The 25,198-nt window shown below is 39.1% G+C and overlaps 1 protein-coding gene across 5 annotated transcripts in view; it reads left to right on the top strand.

The window, feature by feature from the left end:
* Positions 1–25,198, top strand: part of RB1CC1 (RB1 inducible coiled-coil 1) — a 167,521-nt gene that overhangs the window by 124,927 nt on the left and 17,396 nt on the right. For all 5 annotated transcript variants that reach the window (XM_050942870.1, XM_050942869.1, XM_050942872.1 and 2 more), the window contains 2 exons: positions 3,194–3,248; positions 4,789–4,836. In XM_050942870.1, coding sequence (XP_050798827.1) covers positions 3,194–3,248; positions 4,789–4,836 — 103 coding nt within the window. The remainder of the gene's footprint in view (positions 1–3,193; positions 3,249–4,788; positions 4,837–25,198) is intronic.

Below are 25,198 nucleotides of genomic sequence, written 5' to 3'. Positions count from 1 at the left end.
TTTTCCTTATTTTTCTCTTAAAACAAATTCTCTTTTGCAAGATAAATGAACAAAGTACTTTATCCTTGCTTTTGTGTTTAGTGACTGTGTTAAGTAGTGTGCAGAATTCAGTCATTTCCAGTGGAATTCCCAGTATTTTTATTGCAAAATATTGAAATTGTACTCTCATACGCAATATGTGAATTAATCTATATTATTGTCCGATGTGCAGTGGATAAAATTTGCAATTTGACTCCATCATGATTACATTTTTTCTTTGCACTGCTAAAGCGAATGTGACCTTTACTCTGAAACTGCCCTGTGTTCATAAGCAGGCATTCTCAACCTTTTTCTTTCAGGGGACCACATCCCCAACATACTATAAAACCTCATGGCCCAGTGGGAGGAGCATCCGGGCTTCAGCCAGGGGAAGGGCTTCTGCCCCATAGGTATTGGGGGGACACCTCAGGAGCCCCATGGGGTTGTGGGGGCTTGGGACTTCTGCCCTGTGTTGTAGGGGCTTGGGACTTCTGCCCCGTGAGAAGGAGGGAATAGGGTGGCTTGCAGTGGGGCTCAGGGCTTTTGCTGTGGCTCAGGACTCCAAGCTTCAGCCTCCAGGCTGACCGGCCCTGCCTCCTTTTCGGGAACAGAAAGAACATAGACCACCCGGAGCTGTACATTTACAAGGCAGAGATCTCCCCTGGCCCATTCACAGAATAAATCGCTCAAACACATACACACCACAGAAATGAGGATCTCTCAAAGTATCCTGAGTCTCATTTTTTCTCCTTCCTCACCCCACCAGTCCTTTAGTGGCTTCTAGCCCCTCAAATTAATCTCATGAGGGTTATTTTGGTGTTTTCGGGTGAGTAAAAACAATTCCTGTAGGGCTTCATGGCCCAAATGTTAAATTAGAGAGAGAGAATCCCCATGGCCCAAGCAAATTTCTAGGACAGCAGAAGACACAAGAGGTTCTCTTTTTGCTGTGCAAATAATTCAGTCAAGAATCTGAGACCAACAGGCTGAAAAGGAAAAGAGAATATAAGTCAACATTGATCCTCTTTTCCCTGATTCCAATTTAGCCATGAATAGTCATCAAAGAAAATTAGGAAACTTTTTTTTCTTGACAATTTGCGACAGTATTTTACAATGTAATAGTCACAACTGTCAGAGTCAAAAAAGGAGGAAACAACAAAAGTACCCTACTGCTTAAATAATTCCTTTTAAAATGTAAATAAGACAGGGCCTTTCATTCAAGAATGTTATTCAAGAGGAGTGGAATAACGCCCCTAACAATGGGAAACCCTTAGCAAAAGGACCATAACATTTTACAAAGTTAGAGAACTCAACACTTTTACCCAAGGTTGGAGTGATGGTAGCTGCCTTTGCAGGAGAGATGGTGATCCCAATCAAGCGGGTCTTGCTTCCAAAAGACTCCATCAACACAAAATTAGTCAGTGTCCACAAGACATCCCACTCTCGGTGAAGCTCTATATAAGAGACCTACAGATATTGTAATGAGCATTTGGAACCACTCACCAGGCATGGCATGATGTCAAGATTCATCCCTCAAGTAATCCTCCATTAGAATGATGGATAGGGATGTAGAGTGTACTGACAGGCTCCCCGTTTTGGCAACGGAATCCTCGAGAACTGTGCTGGTACAAATCTCTGAATTGAAAGCACACCCACATCATCTTACAGTCCAGAGTAGTAAGACTTTTCAAAACAGCAAGATTGGTTTTCCAAAAATGGGATTTGCCTCTTGTTTTACACGCTGTCACAACAGCACCCTTTGAAGCATAATCTCTGTCTATAAGGACCTGTTATTTAGTCTCTATCATCTGTTATAGTCTTAGTCTCAAATTTGTGATTCTCTGAATTCTGGGATGCTGTTGTGTTTGCTTGATGGAAAAATGATGATCAGGATGCCAGAATAATTTCTAACACAGTTGGATTCTACTTTCCATATTTCTCAGGAAATTCTTTTCCTCCACCTACTCAAACACTCAACATTCCACAGAATACAGGCTTTAACATAAATTTAGATGTGTTTGCAGCATTCCGAAGTATATTCCAAGAACATGCAATCAATCTTAAAGTCAACATCTATAGTCTTTTTGCCAGATGCACCCAGCCCTCTGAGCATCTAAAGCTACTCTAGACAGGTGGAAAAAATATTTTGTATAGTTGAATTATGTGAACCATCTGACATGCTAGTTGCTGAGGGATTTAGAGTTCATTCCACATCTTCTATATCATTTTGGGGAGAAAAATATCTCTGCAGGTCTTTATTAAGATCTTTTTATCAAAGACTTCAAAATGGACTACTTGGTACCTTTTGGTAGGAAGATGCTGCCGGAACCAGTTCCCAATGAATTTATAGATCAAGGTACTTCTGATCTGTATTAACGCTTTTTTCCTCTCTCTCTCTTTTCTTGCTGCTGTGTTTTATTGCTCATTACTTTCCTCACCTTGGGTTGTTACAATTCAGAATCTTAAAATTTAGTGTCTGATAATTCCAGAAAGAAAGTTAACACCTCACATAGTCTGACCTGCCCATATTGTCTTCATATTGGGAGCCAGGAAGTGATTTTATTTAGCAAGCCTCTCTCCTTATGGGTGAAAATGTTAAAGTTTTAATTATAATTGGTTTTATTTCTTACTAATTTGTCTTAAGTATTTCTATAGCTCTGAAAGAGTTCTAGCATATAGAAATTAGGTGCTTTGCTTTGTGCTGGACTTCTCTAGAATCCCTTAGAAGCCATTGAGATCCACATAGACCAAGACACAACACTACCCGTTAGTCACTGACAGATGCTAAACCCAGAAAAGAAATTCCTGAGTACTAAATTTTCCATTTAACTTGAACATACCATAATAAAGGAAAACTAAGAAATGGTAATGCTGGTGCATATACCAAGAAAAAGCAGCAAGGTAGCCATATTGATTCTTGCATCATAAGAAGGAGCAGCATGTGCTATTTGCCATCAAAATTGACAGTTTTTCGCATTCAAATACTGTATATTTTAGTATTTCAAACAATAACCTCAAATTTTATATTATTATTATTCTGTATTTCTTTTAAATAGCACAAATACAACAGGAGATACAGCCATAAAACAATAACTTTCAGTAGATAAACATTTTGGAAAAGGGAAAACTGCATTATTTCGTATTTGCTTAACCTCTCAAATATTTCTTTTTTCCTTAGTGAAAACATCCATATGTTGTCTGAAGAAAAACAGAGGATAATGTTGTTAGAAAGAGTGAGTAGATTCTCTTCTATTATATTAATTCAGCAACTTAATTGTGTGTAAAGTGCCTTGAAAATGACTAGTACATGCGTAAAGTTATGATGCAGTAAATTATTATTAAATTCTGGTGCACAGTATTTGCAAAGGAAAGTGCCTTTTCCAAGGGATAATGGGATTTATTTTCATTTACATTAAGACTATAATTCACACCATTCTCTTAGTGTACAGGATCTGAGAGTGAGTATATAATTTACTCCATCTTTAAGGGCCACTTACACTTTACGATATGTAAAGCAGGCTTTGTATGAATGAGAATCGGAGATAGTATTTCCATTTTAAGTAGTTGTAACACATTCTTGATTTGTTCACTGTATTGTTTGATATTTTTATAGCAGAAAATTAATTAAGGAATTAAACAGTGCAAACATCTGGGTTTCCTAGAGAATAATGGATATTTACAGTAATATTAAAGGAAATAATTCCACTAAGTGATCAGAGATTAAATAAATTCCATGCAAGTGATTGCAGACCAATTTTTCTTTTCACATATTAATCTAAGACATGTTTACTCTTTTCAAAACAAGACATTAAAACACTGAGATAAAGTAGGAGAAATGCTTTCCTTTGCAAATACTTACGTGCACCAGAAGAAACAAAGCAAAAGGATTTCATCCACTTCTCTGGCACAGTGTTAATTTATATCATCTTAATTAAAAGTCTAATGTACTATAACCATGGATGGACAATTCTTTAAAAAATCAAAAACAAAAAAGCTGACATTAGAACAGTAAGTGTTTCTTATAATACAGTCCAATTGTTTTGTGTGGGGTTTTTTTAGATGCAATGTTTTAGTCTAGAATTTCAGTTCACAAATAAGGAAATGAGCTTATTTCCCCTTTGTAAGTCATTCTTCTGTGTGTTGTATTTTGTATTCGAATACTGCTTTGGATAGAGTTTCTGACTGACTGGACCATGTCGGTGAAGTCACAGCTGTGTAGCTACTCCCACTGGTATAACAACTGAGAATATCATCGAAAATATCTGCTGTTTTTAATTGATTAGACTTTTTTTTCTTTGAAGTACAAGACTGAAAGGTTTAACAACCCACTTCTCATTTCCTTTTTTCTCTCCAATCCCATTCCTGCCTTCCTTTCTCTTCTTCAGAGTTAGGCTTAGTTTTTACTTCACTTAAAATTCTATTTTCAGCTTCACACCAGCTCCTAGTTCAGTATAATCAGATTATCTCGGTTTCATGGTTAAGCTGTAGTAAGAGCAAGGAGATGACACTTCCCCCAGTGGCTTGACAGCAGGCTCAGCGGCGCCATGGTGGTTGCCAGGTTTTTTCTAACTTTAAATGTCTGTACCTTTTTTGCTTTTGAGGAAATTATAAATGTTTTCCTAAAGTTCTGAAACCTACAACAAAAAGTAGTTTGTGCATGGACAGTGCAGTGTTTATCTGTTCAAAACTATTTGGTATTTGTTACAGGTTTATGCTATATAATGAACATAAATATTAAACTGGTTATTCATTTTAGATTGCTGTCTCTTACAGACATTACAACTTAAAGAAGAGGAAAATAAGCGATTAAATCAGAGATTGGTAAGTACATTAAATATTTGTGCACTTGTCTGTTCATAAAATACTTTTTTCAAAAATAATAATCTTAAAAATGTAAATTCTAATAATTCTCTGCACACCTTAGAGTTTAACATGCAGAGTAGAAGAAAGTAAGGAAAAGAAAAAAATGGCAATGAGGAGTGATCTAATTCCATATAAGATGTTTTTTCATTGTTGGGGCAAGGGGAGTTTTCCATAGAAGAAAACTTGGAGGCGGCAGGGTGAGGTGGAAGCAAAGGGAGACTTTTACTCTCACAAAGCGTACAAACCAAACCAGTCTTTTGAAAAGATAGGCAAAAGCATTAACTCCAAAGGTCACATTTTTAATAAGGTAAACTTGCAAAAATGCATGCATATGTGCATATCAGGCATTTGTGCAACTAATGGCCATTCTGTAGCTACCTTTCGGAAAAAATGATTCAGATGGTTTGTGGACTATATTAGCTTTTTTTTTTTTTTTTTTAATTTACTCAAAAGGGAGATTAGACCCATGTGAGGGAATGGAAGTGGGACAGGAGACATAACAGCTTGCCATATAATTAAGATGTGGGTAAGTCAGACTGCAACCCAAATGAATTGTATGGGGGTTAAGGTGACCAGATAGCAAGGGTGAAATATCGGGACTGTGGGTGGGGGGGGGGGTAATAGGCACCTATATAAAACAAAACCCCAAATGTCAGGATTGTCCCTCTAAAATTGGGACATCTGGTCACCCTAATGGGGGCATGCAATTCAAACTACTGCTCAGATTTCAGTTTAGGAGAGTAGGTGAAAAAAAGTGCTGAAGTTGGGGTAAGTATTGCAAGAAGATGGGAGGCTGGTCTTGGGTGCTTGACAAGGTTTGAGAATATTGGCCTAAAGAAGCAAGACGGATTGTAAGTATGTGACTTCTCGTGGAGGAAGATTCTCTCTTTCTGAATTTCCTGGATACTATCTGGCAACAAAATAAAGAAGTGCAAATTAAGACGCATCTTCTTAATTTTGGAGATTGCAGAATATACATTTAAATCTGCTTCATATCAAGCATTCAGAGTTCAGTGTGTGATTTCCCCTTCCCAAGCAGAATGAGGATCTGCCTGTACTTACATCTTTCATTTCCTGGCTACTAGAAAGGGAAAGACAGCCCCCAGGGGGCCATGCTCAGATATCCATAGCAAAGCTGAAGCTTAAATTGAGGTTTCTTAAATTATTTTATTTTAATTGTAGGGAGGGGAGCGGAGAATTTGGTTGGATAACTTGAATTCTTTAATTTTGGTGAGCTTACTCAAGTTCATGAGTTCTTCAACAACAACAAAGAAGTCCCAGTCTGTACTTGATGATGTATTTGTTTCTATATGACTTAAATTTCTCTTATATAACGATATGTAAACTTTTTTGTTGCAAGCTATTGTATAATACACCTCATTCTTTTCCTTGTAAGAGCAACTGATATTAATTATAGCATATGGCAAGAACTAGAAACAAAGTATAGGAAAAAATCTACATTAAAAAGGCAGCTGTGCTACAGCTGGTTAATAAAATAATGGATATCTTCAATTTCTTTCTAATTTACTTTGTCTAGTTATTTAGTTTTTCTTTCCTTAAGGCCAAAGAGATTAATGTATAATTTATTTTGAAGTCTGGATAAATGTGTATCATTGGAGCTAGATTACAGCTGGACCTGCGTAGGTGCATCAGATAGGGGACAGGGTAGAATTGGAGTCATTGCTCTTTGCTAATGCCATCAGTGGAACTAGCTTTCTTAGTGAGACGAAGTGCAGAGTAAGGACACAGCTGGCTGGGCTAGAAAGGAGTAGATGCTGCACTTCTTTGAAAGGATAGTGATGTTGTTGCTCCATTGTAAAACAGCCTCTCCACCTCCTGCCAGTGCAGAACTGTCGTTTAAAGACACAGTCCAGCCATCAAGATTGGGAATATTTTCACAGATTATGTATGAACTGAAATACATTACTCGGGGGTTTGTTAAGTACTATGCACCTTTGTGGTCTGATGTAACTAATTGTTTGTAATTATGGTATACTTTGCAGATCAAATTCCTCATATGTTGTAGACAGTATTTTTTTTCTAATTTTTGCCCTCTTTTTAAAAAAAAAATCTTGATTATATGTCCTAATGTGTATTGCCTGTTTTGTTACTGAAACACTAAAATTGACTTGTTAGGATAGCAATGATGGTTCTGCAGGGGTCTCTGTACATTCTTGCTGTATACTAATGGGATTGAGCATGTCTGGAGCTGACTGCAGGACTGTATAGAAAAGCAATGCCTACTGGAAGGGTGCAGGAGCAATCTACTCTGTTACTAACCTGTCTTTAAAGGGAACAGTGGGTTTTCCACGGGCTCAAGCATCCAGGGAGCAGGCTTGTGGGCTTCTGTGTCTTTTTATAGTTTTGTTTGCCCCTCATGATGAAACAGGAGATGGAAGTACAGGACCCTAAAGCTATGCTGGCAACTTGCATCCTGCGGACACATTTGGAGATCAAAGTTCATATGCTCAAGCTCCCAGAACAACAGACGGGAGCAATGAAATAGCAGTATACTCAGTTCTTGATAGGGGAGAATGCATCTTGCTGCCTTTCATCTTCAACAGCGTTATATTAGTGTAGACATGGGAGTGCTTTGAGTGGTGGGATGACATCTGAGGACATTCCACCAAGAGTTGACACCACTGTCATTTGTTGTCTCCAGTACTTTGAGAACTCAACCTTCTTGACACTTTTGTAACAGTCTGGTAAAGGCTGGATTTAAAAGTTATGCCTACTTGTGTGACAATTAAATTACCATTTCCATCTGAATAGTTTGTTTTAATTAATGCTAGGAACACTCTGGTAAACAAAACCTCAAATAGTTTTCTCATCTGGTAATGTTCGTTTTGGCATAAAATAAATAGCAGATGTAAGACTCTTTCAAAAGTGCAGAGAACCTCAGGTAAGAAATAGAAAGCTTACTGTGAAATAGTTAATAAAACTTTGGTATGACTTTAGGTATGTCTGTACTACAGAGGTTATTCCGATTTTACGGAAACTGGTATTTGGAAACATTGTATAAAGTCGAGTGCACGCAGCCACACTAAGCACATTAATTTGGCAGGGTGCATCCATGTACCGAGGCTAGCGTCGATTTCCAGAGCATTGCACTGTGGGTAGATATCCCATAGCTATCCCATTGTTCCCGCAGTCTCCCCCACCCATTGGAATTCTGGGTTGAGATCACAATGCATGATGGGACAAAAACAGTGTCACGGGTGATTCTGGGTAAATGTCGTCAGTCAATCCTCCCTCCGTGAAAGCAACGGCAGACAAACATTTCATGCCCTTTTCCCTGGATTGTCCTGGCAGACGCCATAGCACGGCAACCATGGAGCCCATTCAGCCTTTTTTCACTATCACCATATGTCTACTGGATGCTGCTGACGGATGCGATACTGCAGTGCTACACAGCAGTATCCCCTTGCCTTTGCAAGTTAGCAGAGACAGTTATCAGTTCTCTTGTACTGTCTGCTGCTTTACAAGTTGGCAATAAAGGTTACCAGTCATATTGTACCATCTGCTGCTGTCATGGGTGCTCCTGGCTGGCCTTGGTGAGGTTGGCCGGGAGTGCATGGACAAAAATGGGAATGACTCCCCAAGTCATTCCCTTCTTTACGTTTTGTCTAAGGTAGAGTCAGTCCTGCCTAGAATATCAGGCAAGTCTACTAAAGAACCAGAGAGGCAAACAGCCGCTCCGGGTCAGAGCCCCAGACATCCCGCAGAAATGATGAGCTGCATGCCATTCTAGGAAGTGCCCCTGCAACAACGCCACCCATTGCTTCCCTCCTCCCCCACCCCTCCTGGGCTACCATGGCAGTTATCCCCCCATTTGGGTGATGAAGTAATAAAGAATGCATGAATAAGAAACAACACTGACATTATTGAGAGAAAACTAGGGGGAGGCAGCCTCCAACTGCCATGATATTCCAGGCAGGACTGAATTTCCATTAGCTATTAAAGGTGGGTGGGGAGTAGGGAGCGCAGCCTCCAGCTGCTATGATATTCCAGGCAGGACTGAATCTCCATTAGACAAAGCTTAAAGAAGGGAATGATCGGGAGTCATTCCCATTTTTGCCTAGGCGCCCCCGGCTGACCTCATTGAGGCCAACCAGGAGCACTCACGGGATGATGATGACGGATACCAGTCCTATTGTACCGTCTGCCATCCGCAAGGCAAGGCAAGGGGATGCTGCCGTGTAGTGCTGCAGCACCGCGTTTGCCAGCAGCATCCAGTAGACATATGTTGACATTGAAAAAAGGCGAGAAATGATTTTTTCCCCTTTTCTTTCACTGGGGGGGTGGTAATTGACGACATATAACCTGAACCACCCACAACAATGTTTTTGACCCTTCAGGCATTGGGAGCTCAGCCAAGAATGCAAATGGTTTTTGGAGACTGCAGGAACTGTGGGATAGCTAGAGTCCTTAGTCCCACTCCCTACCTCTGTGAGCATCCATTTGATTCTTTGGCTTTCAGTTACGCTTGTCACGCAGCACTGTGTTGAGTCCCTGCTGTGTCCTTTGTCTATCATAGCCTTGGAGATTTTTTCAAATGCTTTGGCATTTTGTCTTTTGGAACGGAGCTCTGATAGAACAGATTTATCTCCCCATACAGCGATCAGATCCAATATCTCCCATATGGTCCATGCTGGAGCTCTTTTTTGATTCTGGGACTGCATGGTCACCTGTGCTGATCGGCGCTCCACGCTGGGCAAACAGGAAATTAAATTCAAAAGTTTGCGGGGATTTTCCTGTCTACCTGGCCAGTGCATCCGAGTTCAGACCGCTTTCCAGAGCGGTCACAATGGTGCACTGTAGGATAGCTCCCAGAGGCCAATACCGTCGAATTGCGGCCACACTAACCCTAATCCAAAATGGCAATACCGATTTCAGCGCTACTCCCCTCGTCAGAGAGAAGTACAGATATCGGTATTAAGAGCCCTTTATATCATTGTGTGACGTTGTGTGGACGGGTGCAGGGTTAATTCGGTTTAAATTCAATATAAACTCGTAGTGTAGACCAGGCCTTAGCTAATGTAGAACGCCTGTGTGTGTGTCTGTGTGTCTGTGTGTGTGTGTGTTGGGGACAGGAAGGAAAGATTAAAAAAAAATGTACTTCTATATTGACCATTTTGTACAGGTGAATCTCTTCAATTTATTAATTGTTCCCATAATTTCTTTTAAAAAATCCGTAATTAGATAATGAAATCTATTTTCTTCAGAGGAAATTCTCATTTGTCAGTCACTCTAAGGATCCTCACCCCCCTCCAAAAAAAAACAACTCTGTTCATAAGGGGTTAATGACTAATGAGTGATAGGATCACTGATTAGGCAAAACTTAGTCATGCCAGTGTCACACCAAGAAGTGGTAGTTCATTGATTCTTGTTAGAACTGTACATAAGTTAAAGCCTTGGTTCCTGACCCCATTGCTTCTAGGCTTACTTCTCTAAAAATTCTTCTTAGCAGCATGCTTCAACACTGAGCTGGAGAGAATTCCTCTGAACATGAGAAGGGATACTTTTCTTTATGACCTATTCATTTCTTGGCCTTACTGTTGAGATTGCCAATCTTAGTGCCAATTTAGAAGCTTTTTATGTGGACAGTTGTTTTCTAGGAATTAATGAGACTACAGTAGAACCTCAGAGTGGAATGGAGGTAGTTTGTAACTCTGAACAGAACATTATAGTTGTTTTTTCAAAAGTTTACAACTGAACATTGGCTTAATACAGCTTTAAAACTTCACTATGCAGAAAAATATTTTGCTTTTAACCATCTTAATTTAAATGAAACAAAGAGAAACAATTTCCTTACCTTGTCAAAATAAATTCTTTCCCTTTGTTTTTTTTAGTAGTTTACATTTAACGCAGTTGTGACGGCATGGCTAGAAAGGGTTACATATCCTGCAAAATAAGTAACCCTCAAAAGACATGTGGGGAGATAATGTTTGTGTTTTTTGTGTATTTACGTACCTACGAGTAGGTGGACAATGTAATCAACAGTCCCTATATATGCTGTATTCTGATAATTCAGACATCAAAAGAACATCCTATCATTTAAATGAATTGTAAACATGGGATATCTCTGTATTCATCTCTCTTTGAAATGTATAGCAAATAATCTGTGAATGGTGGAGGAACAAACAAATTGGCTTATGTTAATTCTGTAGCTAAGGTACTGTGATGGACTTCCTTCATAGTCATGTTCATTACCTTTTCAATTCCCTACTTGTCAAAAGACATGAAATTGTAAAGATCCTTGGGTCCTGATTCTGTTATCTTGGATCTGCTTAAGCTTCATCTGAGGAAGTTTGAGTCGCAAGACTGAGGTCGCTGGTACGTTAGTACATCTTGAATATGATATTTGGACATTGGACTGTAACCTGTGAACTATTTCTGAAAGAACTCTTTGCAACTACAAAGCCCACCATCTCTGCTATGACTCTGCATCTCAATGAATTACACTCATGTCTGTATGTATATTGATCTTTTAACCATACTCTCTTTTGTTTTATAATAAATTTTAGTTTAATAAGAATTGGCTGTAAGCGTGTATTTGGGTAATATCTGGAATATTCAGTAACCCGGGAGGTAATGTGTCCAATCCTTTTGAGATTTGTAAAACTTTTTCTTTTATATGATCAAATAAGATTTTCAGAAGTCATCATATTTGACTTAGGTACCTGGATGGAGACCTGAGGCTGGATCACTTTAAGGGAACTGTGTTGTTTGGACTTCTGAGTAACCAATAAGGTAATAAATAAGCTGTTTTATGCTGGTTTGGTTAATCTAGGTATTGGAATATCCACCAGCTTTTTGGGGATTGTCTGCCCCGTTCTTTGCAGTTCACCCTAATTGAGTGACCACAGTTGGCTCCCCACTAGGACCCTGGTCACAGTGACGTAGTCGGCAGGACACACATTACCACAGGTTAATTGGTTTTTTGGATCAGAACCCCACGCTTGTCAAAAATTATTTTTGATACTGGAGAGTTTAAGGGTTAAAAATCAGTTACAGTGAGTGGCCCATGATCAAGATCCTGACAGAAAAAGCCTGGAAGAATTGTGCTCACAGCGGGGGTTGTCTTTTAAGAAAAAAGCCCCAGAGCAGGAACTGAAAAATCTATTAATTACCAGCGAAAAGGCTTACAGTGAAAAACCGGCAGTTTGAATACAAACAAAAACCAGCTGATATGGAAAGAGAAGCTTCTGAAAAAGAACGCCTGTGTTTTGAACATGACCAAAAAATGGCATATATTCGATTGCAGGAACTAGAAGCTAAGGCAAAAGTGGACAGACTTAAGCTCCAACTCAAAAGAATGAAGGAACCACAGGAATTGTATCATCCTAGAAAGCTAGCTCCTCTCAGCAACAAAGATGGGGATAGAATCTGTCCAGTTTATAACAATGTTGGTATGTTGTATTTAGGGATTGTCAGTTAATCATAATTAACTGAAAAAAATTAATCATGATTTTTAAAAAAATCGCGAGTAGTCACCGTTTTAATCACACTGTTAAACAATAGAACACCAACTGAAATTTATTAAATATTTTTGATGTTTTCCTACGTTTTCTTATATATTGTATTCTGTTACAATATCTGTAATTGGAATCAAAATGTATATTATTTTTCATTACAAATATTTGCACTGTAAAAATGATAAACAAAAGAAATAGTATTTTTCAGTTCACCTCATGCAAGTACTATAGTGCAATCTCTTTGTTGTGAAAGTGCAACTTACAAATATAGATTTTTTTATTGCATAACTGCACTCAAAAACAAAACAATGTAAAACTTTAGAGACTACAAGTCCGCTCAGTCCTACTTCTTGTTCAGCCAATCACTAAGAGAAAAAAGTTTGTTTGCATTTGTAAGAGATAATGCTCCCCTCTTCTTATTTACAATGTCACCAGAAAGTGAGAACAGGCATTTGCATGGCACTTTTGTAGCTGGCATTACAAGGTGTTTACATGCCAGATATGCTAAATATTCGTATGCCCCTTCATGCTTTGGCCACCATTCCAGAGGACATGCTTCCATGCTGATGACGCTCATTAAAAAAAATAATGCATTAATTAAATTTGTGACTGAACTCCTTGGAGGAGAATTGTATGTCCCCTGCTCTGTTTTACCTGCGTTCTGCCATGTATTTCATGTTATAGCAGTCTCTGATGATGACCCAGCACATGGTGTTCATTTTAATAACACTTTCACTACAAATTTGACAAAACTCAAAGAAGGTACCACTTTGAGATTTCTAAAGATAGCTACTGCACTTTAAGAGATTAAGATCTCTAAAGATAGCTACTGTACTTTAAGATTTAAGAGTCTGAAGTGTCTTCCAAAATCTGAGAGGGATGAAGTGTGGAGCATGCTTTCAGAAGTCTTAAAAGAACAACTCTCCAATGTATAAACTACAGAACCCAAACCACCAAAAAAGAAAAAAATCAACCTTCTGCTGTTGGCATCTGACTCAGATAATGAAAATGAACATGCATCAGTCCGCACTGCACTGGATTGCCATCAGCATGGACTTGTGTCCCCTTAAATGGTGGTTGAAGCAGGAATATCCACCAGCTTTTTGGGATTTGACTGCCCCATTCTTTGCAGTTCACCCTAACTGAGTGACCATAGCTGGCTCCTCACTAGGACCGCAGTCACAACAGTACAGTATGGGTTGGGGTTTCTTGAGGGGTGAGAGGATCTCTACTGCCGCCTGATTGCGTACTTCTAGTTCCAAATGAGGTATGTCGTTGACTGGTCAGTTCATAACTTTGGTGTTTGTAACTCTGAAGTTCTACTGTATTGGTTATATTTCACACAGGTCACTGAACAGCCATCAGAGAGTAATAATTTTTGGTGACCTCTAAGTTGAACCAGATTTGGAACCTAAAGCCTCATGAAAGGCCTCATATCCTATTACAAATCCCTTAAGACAATCCATACCCCATTGAATTTATTCCTGTTACTTGTGGGTTAGAACTCTAGAGCTAGTTGACAAGATGACTTTCAGTCCTATATCCAGATTTGAGCACCATTTCAATGAAAAATTATTACACAAGGGCCTGAATCAGCACTGCATAAATCTAATTTTACACCAGTGCATCAATAAAGTTAAAAATATCTGTCTGGGATAGGGAAAGGTGACCAAACACTTGGAGCTAGCAGAGTTTTATTGGAAAAAAAATCCACTTGGCTTAAGGAACCGGTAGCAGTAAAACAGGTGCTGGAAGAGACTAAGCACTAATATCTATTACTTACAAAAATAGGAATATTTTGTTGCATTTAGCTACTTTTCCAGATAAATAAAATTTGCATATTTACCTGGCCTTTCTAGCTAGAGTGTTGTAAGGATGAAGTATGCTTGTGAGGTGGAAAAGTCCAGAAGTTACTTGGTGATTTAGGTATATCTGTGGATATAAATAAATTCAGATGAATAAAAGTTTATTTTAGGAGAACGTGTCATAAATATTGACCCGCAGTTTGCTGAGAAATCATGCCATTTATGGACGTCTAAATTTCACTTTATAACCTGTCCGCGATAGCCCTGCAACTAGTAAGGCTGAGATAAAAGGCTGGACAAGCTATGAAGTATGTTTTGTAGCAAGGATTCATTTATAGCTTTACTCAATTATTGAGTAAATCCTGTGAGGTTCAATTCAGCCTTGTTGATGAAACAGCTGAGGAGACAGTTTCCTTTTCTAGGGAGCAAACTAGTGGTCCAATCTAACAAATATGAAATAGACTGACCTAAAAAAGCAAAATATAAATATATAATTCTCTTTTACTAATTGTATGCTGCAAGGGGCTTGCCTGAACTGAATCAGGAGTAATTAAAAATAGATTGACAAATACTTGCTATTGTATAAGACGTCTACAAACCTCCTAGTCTCACTGTCAAAGCCAGGGCTGGTTCATTCGTGGAACAGTTGTAATTCATTTCACACCCAAGAGAAGTCATTTAATGGTTTACCATTTCACACTTAATACAGCCTGGAGGAATTGTAAGATTTGGAAGGTTTGGGTGAGGTTCTCACACCTGTTTCTGCCCCTGTGTGCCAGGCAAAAAAGCCCACAGAGCATTAGTTCCAGCCCTAAAGGAGAATTCCCCCAGTACAGGAACAGAGGCTATGTCTACACTATAGCATCATAACTACAGTGCTGCAGCTGTGCCTCAGGAGCACTTAGCTGTAGATGTTTCCTGCATTGATGAAAGGAGCTTTTGCATTGATGTAGTTAATCCACTTCTCTGAGAAATGGTAACTAGGTCAACAGAAGATTTCAGTTGCTGTAGCCACATCTACACCAGAGGTTAGGTCAACCTAACTATTGCGATCAGGGCACAACATTTTTCACAGCCAAAAGCAACATAACTAGGTTAATCTAATTTTTAAGGGTAGACCAGACTTGAGCAATACAGCCAGAGGGTGTCCTCTGAAGGCCTCCTTGCAAGTCCTAGTATAGGGAGACTTGCTGAGGTAGGTTTCTGGGAGTGGAAGGGCATGTCAGGGCAAGGCTATAGCATATAGAACTGCAGAGATTGTGGGCAGTGCTGCTATTGATAGTCAATGATGCCACAGGCCACACTGGCCCCTGGAGCAGCCCGGAATCAGGAAAGGGGACAGAGATGTCTTATAGAAGCCCAGCACAGAATTTCAGCCATGACTTGCAGTGCAGACATGTTTTTTAACCTGAGAGTATCATCAATAGCCAACAATTACTCTGATCAAAACTTCTGTAGGGCAGAGGTGAAATGGTAGCTTTTTCATGTTAGGTTTGCAACAGGGGCATGAAGCAGGCGGGGGGAGGGGAGGGGGAGCTCCTGCTGTGGCTAGGGCAGGGGAAAGAGCGAGCTTCTTTTAGTACTGGGGCAGTGGGGAGCAGTGAGCTCTTCCTGAGACTGGGTGCAGTGAGCTCTTCCTGAGGCCAAGTGCAGAGGGAGAGGGGGGAGAACAAGCTCCTAGAATGGGGGACCACGGAATGTGTCCCTCCAAAAGGGGTCAGATTTTAATTTCTGCACACACCACTGGTTTGCAACCGCCTTTCCATTATAAAACCCTGGTTTATCTCACTATAACCTTGTCTTGGAAAATTGGTTCGATTTGAAAATTGTAAGATTCATTCTGAGGAAAAAGGAGAGTTACAAATGTTCTGTACTTTGCAAACTTGTTTTTATTACGGAATAATTTTTTGAGTTAAAAATTTAATCTGATCTGAAGTTATTACTTTGTCTTGCATTTTATCTTCCTCTGCAGCACTACCCATGCATACTTGATGTATTGTTAAATGTCCTTTAACTTGTTTGCTCAACCACATTTGGAAAAAAAGATGGTGATTAAGAAAAGCTAATGACTATTTTTATATATGTATTCATTTGTAATGCGGTAGTAGCTAGACGCTCCATGGCAAAGAGCCTGGAACCTCTGGCATGGTGGGGTTGTCCTAGAGCCATGAACCCTGGAAGGGTAGTGACCCCGGCCGCAGAGTACTCTGCAGCGGAGGAGTCTCTGGGGAGTCAGAGCACCTGGGGCTTCAACAGCATTCTGGAAAGCTTCTGTCAATTTTACTTTGCAGAAAGTGAAATTGACAAAAGCCTTCCAGGCAGGCAGCTGTTAGTTTGATTTTCTTGATGGAAAATCAACATTTTTCAGCAAAGCTGAAATTTTTTCACAGAAGATTTTAATTTTGTGAAAGACATTTTTTGTCAGAAAATCATTCAGACGGAATTTTTTTCAACTAGTTGTATTACTGGTACACCACTTCAGAAATTTCTCTGTAGAAACTCTACAGCTCTCGAACCTTTATGCCAGCTGCCAAAAACATGAGCTCTGCATATTAATGGTAACTCAGTAGTAAACCTGGGTTAATGCATGTAAGCACAAGTATCAATTTACAGATGATAAAAAAAAATATCCTACTGGGATAACCTGAAAAGAATATAAAGATATTGAAAAAGGATATGTTGATTTATTTAAGAGTTAAGATATTTTAGGAAATCATGCTGGCTGTTACGTTGTTACTTGGCTTCATAATAGTGCAGAAACTGGGGAGCCTATATAATGCTATGCTAGAGTTGATGGTTTGAAATGTAAGCATGTTGCCACCATGTTTCTTACAAAATAATTACTTCAGTGTTCGCCTTCCATTATTCTTCTCTGCCTGAATTGCAACAGGCACAAACCTGGAAAGTATATTTTTTTCTTGATCTGTTTGTAAAACCTGAGTTTGCATTCATGTTTTAATGCTACTCTTTGCTTGGATGCTATCATATTAAGATAGAGATATAATACTTTAAATATATTACGTGTAATAGACAATGTACTCACTAAATACTTCACTTTAGTTAAAAGTTAATGTGTGGGTCTCCCCTAGCAGCAGCAAAATAAATACCTGAAAGCTCTCCTTTTAAGAAATTGTACTATTTTTAATTATTTTGCACATTAACAATAAAGGCAAAAGAGAATAGTAGGGTTATTTTTGGAAACACTGGGCAATAGGAAACTTCTATTTCTTTCTATGGAAAGGTTGTCAGACTGTTGGTCTAGATTTGTGAGATTCACAAGAATATATTAGAAGTGCTATTGTAACCCATGCCTGCTGGGTGTGATACTCTGTCCCTCTCTAGTGGCACCTAGACCACTTAGAGATTAATGAGTCTGCTACAGCCTAAGATAAACATGGAATATAAGCTCATTCACTAAGCTTCAGAGGTCCCAGATTCAATCCAACCTGCCGATGACTGGGGTCTGTCAGCATTACACTATGTTAAGGAGTTTTAAAACAAAAATTAAGTAATTATCTAAACAGGGTTAAAATTGTCTGTCTGAAAACTGTTAAAATGTGAAAATAAAATGTTGAAACTGAAACAGGAACAAAATGTTACTTATATAAAAGACCAAAAAATGTAAGGCTTTGGCTTTACAAATCAGAAAATAACTTTCTCAAGTATTGCAAATTCTGCAAGATATTTCAAGTTTGGCAAACTGGGAAGAACAATTTAAACTGCTTTTACACATTTGATAGGTTCCAAATTTAGATGTGAACTTTCAGGGGAAAAAAGACTTCTTTGTACTTTGAGGATGATTCAAAGGTGACATTGTCTCTCATGTATAGCAGTACTCAAAATTAATCTGATTTTAGACTGAATAAGAGAACAATACCGGAAATGTCATTATTAAAAGTTCAGTGCTTCGTTGCGTATTTTGCACTGCTTTCAGCTTTAGTCTCTTCATCTTAAAGTAAGAGCAGAAATAGAAAGTATGAAAAGAGTGATTAATGAGAAATTAGTCATGAAGGGGCTTCCATACTTGCAAAGAATACTGATACTATTTTTTGTGTTGTTTTTGGTTTTGTTTTTTTGAAGAGGAGGATGTCACTAGGATGCATCATTCTTGTATACTGAATAATGCGTTAGGTTTTTATCATGCGAATACTTACACAACATCTGAGTAGTACTGTTAAACACAGTGGGACTGCTTGAATTTGTAAGTGTTTGCAGCATAGAGGCCATTAAAGACCCTCTACACCAGTGGCGGGCAACCTGCGGCCCATCAGGGTAATCCGCTGGTGGGCCGCCAGATAATTTGTTTACATTTGCACAGCCACCTGCAGCTCCCATTGGTGAACCACGGCCACTGGGAGCTGCAGGCTGCCATGCAAACGTAAACAAACGGTCTGGCGGCCCACCAGTGGATTACCCTGATGGGCCGCAGGTTGCCACCACTGATCTAGATATTCATTTGTACCTTTAACAAGGTCGCCTGGTCAAATTAAAAGACACATTTTAAATTTTAATACGTTAATTAAATAAATAAAAATTTTACACAACAATATAAGCAAGACCATATTTACTCCATGGCAAGCTGGACTCAAATTTTGCTGGAAGATGTCTAATTGTAGTTACCACAGTAAAGTGGGGATTCTGTGACTACATTGAATACATTAAAAAGGCAGTATAAATGTAATTAATTATGCAACTATCTAATACAATAAGTATTGTGTTTTTAATTTATTTTACCTTATCTGTCACCAAATTTTCAACATGCCATATATATTTGAATTAGAATGCATAACTGCATTGTAAAAGTGATTTTGGCAAATAAGGAGACTGTAGCTGTTTTAACACCTACGCAGGCATCTGGGTGCCATCCAGAAGGTGGTTGAGCCCTAGGGGAAGGAGTTAATTATTTAGGACAAACTTACCAGAGCACAGTTATTTAAAAATTTTTAAAAAGGAAGTCTGTTGTAATGATTCCCCGGTGTATATGGCACAGACCTCTAGTACCATTGCAATTAAAGAAAAAACTGGTAGCAGTAATAAATGATGTCACAAACTTTGCCAGTGGTTTGAACAACTTTCCGAGGCAACATTGTACTGTTGGGTTTCAATATTCCAAAATTCTATTTCTGGCTCAGTAAAGAAAGTGTTCAGTAGTGGTTAAAGTGTTACTTTTAAGGCAAGAAGGGAACACAAGCCATAGGATTTCCCTGAATTAATTCCTATTTGAATTAGAGCATATCTTTTAGAAAAACATCCAATCTTAATTTAAAAGTTTCTAGTGAAGGAGAAGCCATCGCAGCTATTGATAAAGCCTTCCAGTGGTTAATTACCTTCACAGTTAAAAATGTGCATCTTGTTCCTAGCCTGAATTTGTCTAGCTTCAACCTCCAACCTTTGGATCTTGTTATGCCTTTGTCTGCTAGATTGAAGAGCCCATTATCAGATAGCTGCACACCATATAGATACTTCCAGACTATGATCAAGTTACTCCTTACTCTTCTCTTTGTTAAACAAAACAGATTTGAGTGCCTTGGGTCTTTCACTATGTAAGGAGTATTTTAATTATTCTCTTAGCTCTTCTCTGAATCCTGTCAGATTTATCAACAACCTCTTGAATTGTGGACATCAGAACTGGGCACAGTATTCCAGTAGTAGTCAGACCAGTGACAAAAACAGAAGTAAAGTAACATCCCTACTCCTGTTTGAGATTTCCTGGTTTATAAGAATTGCATTAGCTCTTTTCACCACAGCCTCACATTGGGAGCTCATGTTCAACTGATTATCTACCATAATTCCCTCCCCCAAGTCTTTTTCAGAGTCACTGCTTCCCATCTTGTAAGCATGGCCTGCATTCTTTGTCCCTAGATGTAGAAAGTTAAATTTGGCTGTATTAAAAGGCATATTTTTCTCTTGCACCTGTCATAAACAGATAAGAAAAGTTAATAGCACAGAAGTACTTTATATCCCTTTGACTGTAAAGGGTTAACAAGTTCAGTAAGCCTGGCTGTCACCTGACCAGAGGACCAATCAGAGGACAGGATACTTTCAAATCTTGAGGGAGAGAAGTTTTTGTGCTGTGCTGTTAGTTTTGGTGGTTGTTCACTCTGGGGGCTCAGAGGGATCAGACGTGCAAACAGGTTTCTCTCCAATCTCTCCAATACAGGCTCTTATAAATTCAGACTAGTGAGTACTAGGTAGATCAAGCGAGTTAGGCTTATGGTTGTTTTCTTTATTTGCAAATGTGTATTTGGCTGAAAGGAGTTCAAATTGGTATTTTGCTGAAAAGATTTTAATTTGTATTTGTATACTTAGGCTGGGAGGATGTTCCCAGTGTCTATAGCTGAAAGACCCTGTACCTATTCCATTTTAAATTTACAAAGATAATTTTTACTGTTTTTTCTTTCTTTGATTAAAAGCTTTTCTTGTTTAAGAACCTAATTTTTTTTTTATTCTGGTGAGATCCCAGGGACTGGGTCTGGATTCACCAGGGAATTGGTGGGGAGAAAGGAGGGAAGGGGGAGAGAGGCTAATTTCTCTCTGTGTCAGGATTACTTTCTCTGGAAGAGTCTGGGAGGGGGAGAGAGAAGGAGGGAGGAAGGTGAATTGTCCTCTCTGTTTTGTGATTCAAGGAGTTTGAATCACACAGTGATCTTCCAGGGTAACCCAGGGAGGGGAAGCCTGGGAGAGGCAACGGTGAGGGAAAGGGTTTACTTTCCTTGTGTTAAGATCCAGAGGGTCTGGGTCTTGGGGGCCCCGGGCAAGGTTTTGTGGGAACCAGAGTGTACCAGGCACTGGAATTCCTGGTTGGTAGCAGCGCTACAGGTTCTAAGCTGGTAATTGAGCTTAGAGGAATTCATGCTGGTACCCCATCTTTTGGACGCTAAGGTTCAGAGTGGGGAATTGTACCATGACAGCACCCCACTTACCGAGTGTTTCAGATCGCTCTCTTATCAGTGACCTGTCCTCTTCATTATCTATTACTCATCTGTAAACTTAATCAGTGATGATTTTAAGTAATACAAATATAACACAAAGGCAGTTTGGCTAAGTTGATTTGACTTGGGCATGCTCTATGAAAGATCTGAGTCCTATTCCCACCTCCGCCAGAAAAGACGTAAGACTTTGTTACCTCATATGCAAAATGCAGACACTAATACTAGGTTGTGGCTTATCATAGATATAAGGCTTTGTTCAGGAAGTGTTAAGAAGGGTACAGAAATACCAGTTGGTGGAAGAAGTTCACTACCAGCCAAGTTTACTTCCTAGGCCAAAAGGCTGCTCTGAGGTGAGGGACTGGTAGTGTGACTGGAAAATTTAAGGGCAAGTGTAAAAGAGGTTCTTTTGCATATGTGCAAATGGTGATTTTCTGTAACTTTTAGAACTTGGCCAAATCTGGATGACTTATTCGAGAGGAACAAGAAAATACATCTCTTTGACCCTGGGAATTTCAGATTTCAGGTTCCTTCTCCAAACTACAGAGCTTCTACGGTTGTTCTAAAATAGTTGGAGAAAAACTTTAACATTGTTAAAAGTACTAATTCCTCCCATACCTGCTTCCTTGAGATTGGTTGAAATATTTTTGCTGTGAATGTTTTCACAGGAGGTACTAATAAAATAATTGGGAGTTCCCTGGCCAATCAGTGTTTTAAGAGCTATGATACAAAGCATTAAGAATTTGGGGCATTTTTTGGCAATTTGGCAAACTGACTTATCTGTCATTTGACAAATGGCTTGGCACCTCCTTCAACATTCACCCCATGCTATCTGAAGAAAGTTTTTTCTGAGAAGGAAATTTCAGAAACTTACTGTGAATTAGTTTAGTTTTGGTAAACTTTTGAGTCTAAATCAAGCTTAAAATGGAAAGTTTATTCACGTAGCTTTAACTGTGAAGCGGTTATCACCTTTCTTCAGTAATGGGAACAAGTTAAATAATTTTATTTTTCTGGCCATATGTAGCACTATGAACTACAAACGTATCATATTTAGTGCAGCTATTGTAACATATATCTTGACATGTGAAAAACATAAAGTAGAGAGAAGGAACCTGTACTGCTTCGAAAGTCAGTAAAACGTGGGTTCTGCAATCTAGAGAGTAGCTGAGAAGTGCTTCTTAGAGCTGATAGTTATGGTATTTATGAATTTTTCTTAGTGTGAAATAATAAAAATGTTTAAATATTTAGTATTTCAGTCTGTTGTCTTGTTGGAAATGAAAAGACATGTCTTGAAGCAAGTGAAAATCCAGTGTCCTAAGAGCTTTGTCATGGGATGTTTGTGGATTGTCCTGTGAAGAATAAGTTTGAGGCTTCCTTAAAAATCCTACCTGTGTTTTGTGCAGCTGGAGATCTTGTATGCAGCATTTACAACCAAGCAGGCTTTGTGAAGCACCTGCCAGTTGCAGAGAAATTTACTCCTTTTTGTCCTTGGCAGGTGTGTGAGTAAAGCTTGTTGGGTTAGCTAACCAATTGGAAGTGGAAAATATAAATAGTATTTGTGTTGAACCAGGTCAGTGTAAATTGAGGTGGGTTATCACTGAGGAGGGTGAATGTGGGGAAAAAATAGAGATAGAAGTCCTTAACTGCAGACTGATCTCAGTGAGAGAAGCTTCCCCTGAGGGACCTGTGTGATTCCGCCATGAAAACGTCTGTAGAGTAAAAAGCCAGTTCCTCTCTTCGTTCTTTATTCAAGGGTCTTTTTCTGTGAGTCTTTCCCTTATCTTTCCCTTTGGATTCTCATCTCTGTTTTTGTCATTTCTGAGTTTCCAAAAGAGATTGAAATCATCAGTGAAGAAGGGGGACGCCCTGGGTGCATGAAGCGATAGTATTATTAAAAATAGTCTTAAGTCATCCCTTGCTTGTATGCTTCAGTAGAATCTGTAAAGAGTAATAATTTCCACCAGAGGCAGGAAGGTCACTCCATTCCTCATATATGCAGACAGACATTATTTACAATTTACTAAATGTCATTCAACTTTACATTAAATATTTTTAATATAACTTACATTGACTTTTTTTTCTTCCTCCCTATCCTTTTCCCTTCAATCACTCTTTCTTTTCATTTTAAGTATTTTGGTGCATCTCTTTCTATTTCCTATATTCCCCCCCCCCATCATGTTTTCCCCTCTCATTCATTTGGTTATATTTCACATTCCCAAAGATGTATGCTTCTTCTCCATCCCTCACATCACCTTTTTGTGGTCAATACTACTAAGTCTTTCTAGTCACCTGTCACACAAGCATTCATCAATAAACCATGAAGGTAGGAGAACGTTATGAGGTTGATTTCTTGGTACCAGTACTCTTGATTGCAAGGGGAGCATACCTATGGGAGTCTTCTCATACTAGCAGTTTCTTCTATCCTCAGGGGTTCTTGGCACCCTTTTCTTTACCCTCTCTGCTTAAAGTATTGGTGCACAGGAAAGCCTTAAAGCGTTGATTGCCTCCATCCTGCCCGACATAAGTTCTAAAGGTAGAAATTTCCGTGGTTCAAGTTCAAGGCCACGGGAAGAGCCACTTCTTGAAGTTTCTCCTTCCCACTCCCCACGGATGCAGTTGAGTAGGGGATGGTGAGGAAATGTCCCATCAGTTGACTAAAGGTGGAGTGAGAGAAAATTAGAAATGCTATTCTAGCAGAGGAAATGAGGAATATCTACTGTCTTCAAGAATGCAGACGGTTATGATCATTACAAAAGTAGAGTTTTTATGGATCATGTTTTTATGAAATATATTTTCTTTTAGACCAAAACGAGTCTAGAAAAAAGTGTAAACTTCCTAGCTGAGTTTTATGTGCATCCTATAATAGACATTTTCATCTCCTAATTATTATGAAATATCATTCAAAGTTACTAGTGGGGAAAAAAAACAACCTAACATTAGCTTGTTACTGTCTTATTAAGGTATTGCAGTATCTTATGTAATGACACTATCAGACAAATTCTACAATATATACTTATTTGAGAATGAAGAAAACATGCATCTGGGAGAATCTGTAGGGTATTTCCATTTGCTTTCACGTTAAATGTAAAATACACAAAGCAAGAGAAATATATTAAAGCAATTCAGCCATAATCAGTGCTTACTTTGGGTTGACTCTGAAAGGGACTATTATTAACCTAAGCAATATGGAACTTAAAGTATTGATTAAAATATTTCATTTCTCATGGTATTGAGTGTGGCTCAGTATTCAGAAGTCTGTTCTTCTTTAGTTTTCTAAAATAAGCCTGCAACCAGTTACTTAGCTGCACAAGACAGTTATTTTGTTTGTTCAATATTATAGAAAAGCACAAGTAAGAATTAACTACTGTGGTTCTCAGGTAAACTGTAGTAATGATTTTCCAATTACATTTCACCTTAATTAAGCTTTAGAACACCTTTGTGTCATAGGGAACTGTTACATCTGGTCAGGGCCGCTCAGAGGATTCAGGGGGCCTGGGGTCACCGCCGAAGACCCAGCACTTCGGTGGCGGGTCCCAGAGCCGAGGGACCTCCCGCCACCGAATTGCCACCAAATCCCGCAGCGGAAGAAGCTCCTGGGGCCTGGGCCCCGCGAGAGTTTTCTGGGGCCCCCGGAGCGAGTGAAGGACCCAGCTCCAGGGGCCCCAAACTGCAGAGCCTGTGACAAATTGCCCCACTTGCCCTCCCTCCCCCCCTGGGCAGCCCTGCATCTGGTTTCAGTTCTCTGTGTCTAGCCATTTGACAACACTCCCCAAGGTATTGAATTTAGCTGTCATTTGAGACTGGACAAATGGGAGGGACACAAGGGAGTTAGGTAGCCAGCTCCCATTGAATATTAGTGGGAACTGGGAGCCTTAAACCTTTAGGCACCTTTGAAAATTGTATCTTAAATATAGTGTGCAAGTGCCTGCATCAGCAAGGCAGTTACATAACTTCCTAAGACAAATTGTTTTTAAAGTACATAGATCGGTGCTTTCCATTATGTACATTTGCATTGTTGAAGATGGTTTCGTCTAAGGCGTTCTTTTTGTTTTGATTGTTTCTCTCTGAAATTTACATCTTTGGCAGAAAGGCTTTTCTTTATTTTCAG

The sequence above is a fragment of the Gopherus flavomarginatus genome, chromosome 2 (assembly GCF_025201925.1).
Source record: "Gopherus flavomarginatus isolate rGopFla2 chromosome 2, rGopFla2.mat.asm, whole genome shotgun sequence".
Classification (NCBI taxonomy): Eukaryota; Metazoa; Chordata; order Testudines; family Testudinidae; genus Gopherus; species Gopherus flavomarginatus.
This window is presented reverse-complemented; position numbering and strand designations above follow the sequence as displayed.